Source organism: Gastrolobium bilobum, unplaced genomic scaffold (assembly GCF_033153095.1).
Source record: "Gastrolobium bilobum isolate Gb01-03AN ecotype WA unplaced genomic scaffold, APGP_CSIRO_Gbil_v1 utg8309, whole genome shotgun sequence".
NCBI lineage: Eukaryota > Viridiplantae > Streptophyta > Magnoliopsida > Fabales > Fabaceae > Gastrolobium > Gastrolobium bilobum.
The window spans coordinates 3,488-11,818 of record NW_026897248.1 but is presented as its reverse complement, the minus strand read 5'-3'; the positions used below and the strand labels follow the sequence as shown (position 1 = coordinate 11,818).

The 8,331-nt window shown below is 35.9% G+C and overlaps 1 protein-coding gene across 1 annotated transcript; it reads left to right on the top strand.

Moving 5' to 3' along the window:
* The first annotated feature begins 3,612 nt into the window (after positions 1 to 3,612).
* LOC133305177 (KIN14B-interacting protein At4g14310) lies at positions 3,613 to 7,006 on the top strand. Its single transcript, XM_061505312.1, has 3 exons — positions 3,613 to 4,914; positions 5,543 to 6,156; positions 6,475 to 7,006. The coding sequence occupies exons 1-3, from the start codon at positions 3,613 to 3,615 to the stop codon at positions 7,004 to 7,006; spliced, it is 2,448 nt and encodes an 815-aa protein (XP_061361296.1).
* The last annotated feature ends 1,325 nt before the right edge of the window (positions 7,007 to 8,331 follow it).

Sequence of the window (8,331 nt, the reverse complement as noted above, 5' to 3'; positions counted from 1 at the left end):
TTAACTTGCCATAAGAGGTGTCATTATTTTGTCTTTTCCTACTTTTAAAAGTGAGTTAAAAATTTCAACTCATCCCATTTACGGCAAGTTGACGGTGGGTTAACCCCTCGGCCGTTTTGTTACGTGACTTTTGGCAGGATTCTCGAAAAATTAATTTTTTTTTAAATTTTAAATTTTTGAATATTATCGTAAACTGAATGTCAAAATTATATTTTTGAAAATCGAGATTTCTGGATATAAAAAAAAAATTCTCCTCTACTAAACGCACCCTAAAAGAAACAAGAAAAAGAACCAAACGGGGGAGATTGATTGAAATACGTTGCAACAAAATTAAAATATTTTGTCTAAATTATCCAATTAAGCTTAAAAAAATAGGAGATAAAAATGTTTGTCATTTTTACATCAATTATGCATCAAAACAACATCATTTCAGTTAAAATGTCACAAAATTATGTCATTTAAAATAATAAATATTTTTTTCAAAAAAAAGAGAGAAGAAAAACTTAACCCGTCATTATCCCTACCCAACCCATTTTAACCTCCCTTAAGTGGGGCAGGTTGAGCTGAGTTAAAAAATATAATCCAACTCGTCAAATTAAATAAATTAGGTAATTGATTCAACATATCAAACTATTTTATCATCTCTACACAACACATTTAAAAAATGGATTAATGATTCTAATGTTGTAGGAGATAATTTTATCTTTTATATACATATAAAAGTGTGTAGGGCCTATGTTTTTTTTCCTCTTTTCTCTTCACATGATCCCATATGGGGTTTCATACTTTTATATGAGTATATGAGATAAAATTATCTCCTACAATATGAAAAAGATTAATTCCTTTAAAAAATACAAAAACAATAAAAAAAGTTATAAGAAAATGAAAATAAGCTCCGAAACACATGCACAACGCATTGCATAGTTAAAGAAGTTTTCAGAACGTTGTGGTTTGGCCTTATTCCGAATGGGCCTACCTTGATTGGCGTAAGCTATATTTCATAAATGTTAACAAAGCAAGTCAATAGATTCTGTTCCTGGTTTATACCTGGTCAGCCCATTGGGCTCAAGCCCAAAGACCAGCCCATTTTGACGTAAGCAATATTTCATAAATGTTAACAAAGCAAGTCAATAGATTTTGTTCTTGGTTTATATCTGGTCAGCCTATTGGGCTCAAGCCCAAAGACTAGCCCATTTAGGGTCCTGAGGCCACTTACTTGGAATGACACTTCCGTCTAATGCTCTTAGCGATGTGCTTGGATTGTGGGCTCAAACTCACGATCCTTCCCCACTCTACAACGCCAAAGCCACGATCATCATAACTGCCACGATCATCGCTAGAAGAACTGCTCCAAGCCCATGATCCTCTTCTATAACCACTCATGATGATTATTATAAATACATCTACAGTATAAAAGGCAAAGGACTTCAATCACATTCTATTCAAGCATTTATACCAAGCTTACACATTGAGACCAAACCATACTCATTGCATCATGCCCCAAACACTTACCCTATACTTTTTACTATATCCAAGTTGGTGTTCACTTAGAACATATTCCAATTGCTGTTATGGGAGCAAGGCAGAAATGCAAACTCAAGTAAGAGATTCTTTTTTTAGTACAAGCACCCATCGGTGATCCCACAGATTTAACTCTTCCAGCCACCTATGGACTAATTCGGTATCGGAGAAGGAAGTAGTTAAGTATTCCCCCTCCCAACACATACACTTCCTAGGTTTCGAACTTGCATTCTCTACCTTTCGGGGGCCTTGTATTACTACTACCCGACCAACACCTTATTGGTTCAAGTAAGAATTTTTTGTGTTGCACGAACTATAATAATTCTCTCATTATGGGTTTTTAATAATCACATCTCTTTGATATTGGGTTTAATTAATTCCTTTCTTAAATTTTATTTTTCTAAAACTATCACCATTATTTACTCATTTAAGGAAAAATAAGATATACGAAGGATAAATTATGAATATTTCCTATTATTCAATAAAAATTAATATAATAGGATGAATTATAAATACTTGTCGATTTTGCATGTGTGGATGACTTTTGGATTTCTATGAATTGATTGAAATATAACTACCTCCTCGTTCATATTCTGTAACAGTTATATTAATGGAGTATTAACTCCTGTATTTATGATTGTAGACCTATATGGAAAATATATGATGATAATGAGAATTATAATTATGTAAAAATTCAGTTCAACTCAAAATCTTCGGGTATTGAGTATAGTTATATTATTGATTTTATATCTCTTCAAGACTTCAACACACCTCATCATGTAAAAGCCCTTTGAGTTTGAGGTGAGAATCGAATTAGTGACCATTTGGTCACTCTAGCTCTGTACCACATAAATAATCAATCCAATTCAAAATTTTAAGGTTTTAAGTGATGCTAAATTAGTGATTTTATATTTCTCTAATAAATTATACTGAATTTTTTTTCTTTTCTCTCTCTTCATTTTATAACATTTTCATTATAATTACAGTTATTTTCCAACATTTTTCAACTTTTTCACTACATAATCATAATTGATTTGAAATACTATTTATTTCTAAACTTAAAAAATAAGAAATTATTAGACATAGAGTGATAAAAAATAAGGAAAAATTAACTCTTATATCATATAAAATAAATTTTCTCACGTCACGTAAGATAGCTTTCGTCATATCACATAAGATAGTTTCTCTAATTTTATAAACATTACATATGAGGCCCACCGTTTTTTTTTTAATATCTCAAGAAACATCTTTTAATGAATATATAGGAGGTATATTTTTTATGCAACATGAAAAAAATATATTCCTAAAAATAATAACAATAATTACAAATAACAAACGTGATTTCTGTTGTTTAATTTTAGAATTTGGTGTTTGTCATTTTAAATGACATAAGTTATGTCATTTTAGGAGAGGGATAGACATAAAAAAATGAAAAATCACGAGAGAGAGAAAGTGAGTAGTTTTTCACTTTCTGTGTCTGTATCTCTCTTAAAATGACATAAATTTCTGTCATTTAAAATGACAAACACTTTTCCCTTAATTTTATTTTTTAACTTAAATGATAAAATAATTCAAAATATTAAGTTAAAAAAATTCAAAATTCTAATAACTTAATCATTTATTAGTCAACTCATTAGTCATATCATTCATTCGATTCGATCAATGCATTTAAATGCTGACAAAATACAAAAAGACAATTACACTAGTCAACTCATTGGTCATATCATTCATTTGATTTAATTAATGAATATAAACAATACAAAAGAAGACAAATACATTAACAACCTTTATCATTATTTATTACCCAAGGAAAAAATATAACCCCCAAAAAGGACATTGCCGAAATCAAAGTGTTCAAATTCATTCCCGGCTTAAAAATTTCAAAACTCAAAATTTCATTCATTTTCCCGCTTATACTTAATACCTCACACCGTTTCACCTTCCTTCAATTCTCATTTTCTCATTTCACTCTTCTCATTCTCAAAGTTAAAAAGAAAAAAAAAAAACAATGCAATTCCTCGAAGTCAAAAACCTAAACCCCTTCTCTCAACCCATAATTAATTAACTTCATTAATATCCGTCTCAGCCGCCATGTCCACTCGCCGCGCCGCCAGAGTAGACGACGGCGCCACCGTCAAACTCATCAGGTCCGTAACTCCTCCCCTCTCTTCTTCTCGCAAGCACCCTTCTCCTTCTAACCCTCTCCATTCCGACAAAGAGAACGTTAACAACCGCCGCAGATCCACTTCTCGTGAATCCGCTTCCAACCCGACCCAAAAACCCGTTATCCGACCCGTCCCTCGCATATCCACCTCGTCCGTCTCTAGAGGTCGGACCCCTAGCCCCACCGAATTCCACAAGATCCATCGGGTCTCCGTGGATCGGGTCGCCATGGATCCGACCCACGGAAAAGGAAAAACGGATCTGAACAAATCGAAGGTTCAAACTCGCTCAAGGTCAAGCTTTGATGGCAATGGAAGTTCCAAAAGCGAGTTCAAGTATCAGAGTGATGGCAACAAGAAGAACGAGAGCGTGAAGAGCAACAAGTACCAGAGCAAGCTTCACGAGAAGCTTGCGTTTCTTGAAGGGAAAGTGAAGAGAATAGCGTCAGATATAAAGAAGACGAAGGAGATGTTGGATATGAATAACCCTGATGCATCAAAGGTGATCCTTTCTGATATTCAGGACAAGATCTCGGGTATTGAGAAAGCCATGGTTCATGTTGTTACAACAACAACTCATGATGATGATGATGGTGTTGTTGATGAGAAGAAGAATAAGCAATTGGGTATGGTTGATAAGAGCGTTTCTAATGATGGGTTTCAAGGTGGTGAAGGGAAGAGTTTTGTGAAAGGGTTAAACAGTGAGGAATTGGAGGCTCGGTTGTTTCCTCATCACAAGCTGATTCGTGATAGGACACTGATTAAGGGTAAGGATGATGATAATTGCTCTGTGGTGAAGCCAATGGTGGAAGATAAGGTTTTGAGTCCTGTTGATCACAACTCAATAGCGATGGAGTTCTTGGATTCTCTTGGGAATGAGAAGAGTAAGGTTTCTGTTTCTACAAGAGAGTGTGAGGTTCAAGAAACGGGTGGTGGTGATGGAAATGGAAGGAACAAGGTTTGGGAGAATAATGAAAAGTGTGACATTGATTTGCTCCTCCAGGCGAATGAGATTCTTGAAGAGTTAGATGAACAAGAGAACAAAATGGAGGGTCAGGGTCAGGGTCAGGGAGAGTTTGTTGGAGATGAGATGGATGAAGCTTTCAATTTCAAGCTGAATGAGATAGGAAACAAAATTGCAGCTGCTGGATGGTTCCTGTCTGAAGGGGAGGCTGTTCTCCTTGCTCATGATGATGCTTCTTGTTCCTATTATGATATTACCAATTGCGAGGTATGTTCATGTTAATGTTATGTATTTTTGGTTGCAAATTTAAAATGTCATAGGTTTGGTCTCACCAAGTTGATGTTTTAATTTGCATATAAACAATGAGGCAGCTGGCTCACAAGATGAAGTATCATCTCTTTATCTGATGTATTTTCTGGAATCCATTTAGATCTAAGTGTTTCTCTTGGCTTGGAAATTCAAGCATGATTGATAAAGTCCTTTCAAATTAGTCAAATCAAGACCATATAAGTAAATAGATTCATTGTTTTAAATGTTTTTGGTCATTTGATGTCATTTATTACTCATTAAGTTTGAGTAATAAAGTTCTTACAAATGGGTTAAATCACGATGATCATACAAGTGAAAAGACCAATATACTCACGATGATCATATTAGTAATAAGGTTGCTTTCAAGGTTTTGGGTGAAATATGTGTTTAACTCACTGTTGTGGTTTGTTGCTTTGCTTATTGATGGAGTTTTCACTAAGCCAGACACTTCTGAGGCATGTGTATGCAGTATGCAGGCATGCTATGATATTTATGTTTGCAGTAAAAAGTATTAATAGATTCATATTTGGATTTGGATAAAGAATGAGGAAGCATTTTTGGAGCTGAAATCTTAGCATCCTTTCAGGAAAAAGCTGTATATTTGCCCCCACCAGAAGTTTCACCTAATATGTGGAGAGATTGCTGGGTAATTCGTGCCCATGGTTATGATGGTTGCTCTGGAAGGTTTGTAGTAGCTGCATCTGCTGGCAATACTATGGATTCAGGCTTTTGCTCGTGGGATTTTTACACCAAGGAAGTGCGAGCTTTCCAAATGGAGAGGGGAACAACCTCCTCGAGATCAGCTCTTCGACCCTTGCCTAATAACATTGTGCAAAGAAGGAGCTCTGAATCTAGCATTTTTGCGCCAGAAGCTAGGCAATGTTGGTATAAACCGTGCGGAAATCTCATAATCTCTACTGCCAGCTCACAGAGAGCTGTAAAAGTTTTTGACGTTCGTGATGGAGAGCAAATCATGACATGGGATGTTCAAAATCCTGTTATAGCAATGGAATATTCCAGCCCTTTGCAATGGAGAAACAGAGGAAAGATAGTAGTGGCTGAAGCTGAAACCATTTCTTTGTGGGATGTGAATTCACCTAGTCCTCAAGCTCTGCTCTCTGTTCCTTTGGGTGGTCGAAAAGTTTCTGCTCTCCATGTGAGCAACACTGATGCAGAGCTGGGTGGAGGGGTTCGGAGAAGGTTAGTTTGATTTGAAACTTTACTTTTTGCTTCAGTCTTTACCTAATATGTTCCATCTGTTTCTGGATTTCTTTGTCACTATTTTATTTCTCTGTCACCATGTGAGCACATTGCGTTGTTATTATTTTTTCCAATGATTACTGCATTCATCCTATGAATTACTACTAGTCCTATGTATCTTTATTAAGGAAGGCTCCACGTCAAAACTTCACAATACATCTTCATTAAGGAAAAGGGAATTTTCGTAAGTTCTTCAGGGTCATGCATTTTCACTATTTTCTTTCCCTATTATTAACCAAGTTTAGAAACATAATGCAGAGTAAGTTCATCAGAGGCTGAAGGAAACGATGGTGTGTTCTGCACTTCGGATTCTATTAATGTCTTAGACTTTCGCCAGCCATCTGGTGTGGGTCTTAGGATATCAAAACATGGCGACAATGTGCAATCAGTTTTCTGTCGGGGAGATTCTGTCTTCCTTGGTTGTAGCAGCTCAAGTTCAATGGGCAAGAAGCAGTCCTCATCAGTGATCCAACAATTTTCATTGCGCAGAGGAGGACTGTTTAGCACCTACGCTCTTCCAGAATCCAATACTAACTCACATGCAGCAATCTCCCAAGTTTGGGGTAATTCTGAATTTGTAATGGGTGTTTGCGGTCTAGGACTATGTGTGTTTGATGCACTGAAAAATGATGCATTACGGGAGCTCAAGATGGATTATTCCAATGCTCAAAGCCTTAGAGAAGTTGTTGGCCCAGATAACTTGTATTGTCCTTCCTTTGATTATCTGGGATCTCGTGCTCTTCTCATATCTAGAGATCGACCAGCTATGTGGAGGCATCTAATAGTTTGATAGTAATGAATTTCTAGTAACTACAAGCATTACTTGTCTATGATTACAAAACAGGAAGTTGCTTACGGCTTAAGGATGTGTTGCTGCTTTTGTTTTTCCTAGCTATGCTTTTTAAGGACTCAAGTGAAAACCCATTAAATCAACCGTTTGTCCTTATATGGAAGTTCAATTGTTGGACCTTCGGAACATTTTTCTGTCATCGCCGCCCATCAAATCCTAAAAGATACTTGGAACATTGAATGCAAGAATTGAATCCAGATAAATAGTGCCTTGCAACAATTGCCCATAATGACGTTTCTCTTATGTAACTTTTCTTCAATTGCTATCTGTTTTGAGTTTTACTATAATAGTCCATCTTAATTAATTAGTAAATCAAGTGTAATTAATTAATTAAACATGTTTTAGTGAGCAAAGTTAAGTATAAGGCTTAATGAAATGAATTTAAGTCACTTTGAAGTTAAAAAGTGTACTTAGTGAAAATTAAGGGATATAAATGGGTACTGGCGAAAGTGCCCAAAATATAAAAATAAAATTGTAAATGTTCCTAGAATAATATTTCGGACTTTTGGGTAAAGTTTGGTAATTATTGGAGTTGAACAGATAGACGAACCAATACCCGCTTAAAGCCACTTAACCAATGTTAAGTGACTAAAAGCCAAAAGAGCCCCGTTTCCCACCCCATTTCGTCGAGCAACCAGAGAAGGAGAAAGAAGAAGAAGGAGAAAGAAGGAAGAGAAAAGGGAGAGAGAGAAAGAGAGAGCAAATCTCAACCAAATTCATCCGTTCAAAAGCCTAAACCACTTAGATTCTTCCCCTCTTTCATAATCCTAGCTTTGTTTTGAGTGAGAGTTATTGGGGAGAGAGATATCAACCCTCCAAAATTCGCCCCTTTTGGTGAGAGTTGGGGTTTTGGGGTGATTCTCTCCATTTAAGCTTGGGGAGCGCTCATCGCATCGTTGTGTGGTCATTGATGGTAAGTTTCCACTACTTTGCACACTAAATCCCTAGATTTTTGCATGAGTTAGGGTTTGTGAATAGTGTATTAGGGTTTTCATAGAAATGTGATTAAATTGGCTATGCTCTAGGAAGTTTGAGACTTAGTAGATGTTATGAAAAATGCTAGAAATGAGCTTAGTAGTCAAATGAGTAGGTTTGGAAAATTGCAAGAATATGACACTTGGTTATGAGTTTTCTTGCATTGTTGAACCATTGTTTGGTTGGTCATTGATTGTATCCTTGTGTTGTCTAGGATTGAGGCAATTGGATCAACCTTAATTGACCAACCTTTGGAGCAAGCAATGGAGATGGATTAGTCCTTGAAATAG

Coding starts and splice junctions, on each gene's coding strand:
- LOC133305177 (XM_061505312.1), top strand. CDS start 3,613: ATGTCCACTCGCCGCGCCGCCAGAGTAGACGACGGCGCCACCGTCAAA. Junction 4,915..5,542: donor ATGATATTACCAATTGCGAG/GTATGTTCATGT, acceptor GCATCCTTTCAG/GAAAAAGCTGTATATTTGCC. Junction 6,157..6,474: donor GGTGGAGGGGTTCGGAGAAG/GTTAGTTTGATT, acceptor AACATAATGCAG/AGTAAGTTCATCAGAGGCTG.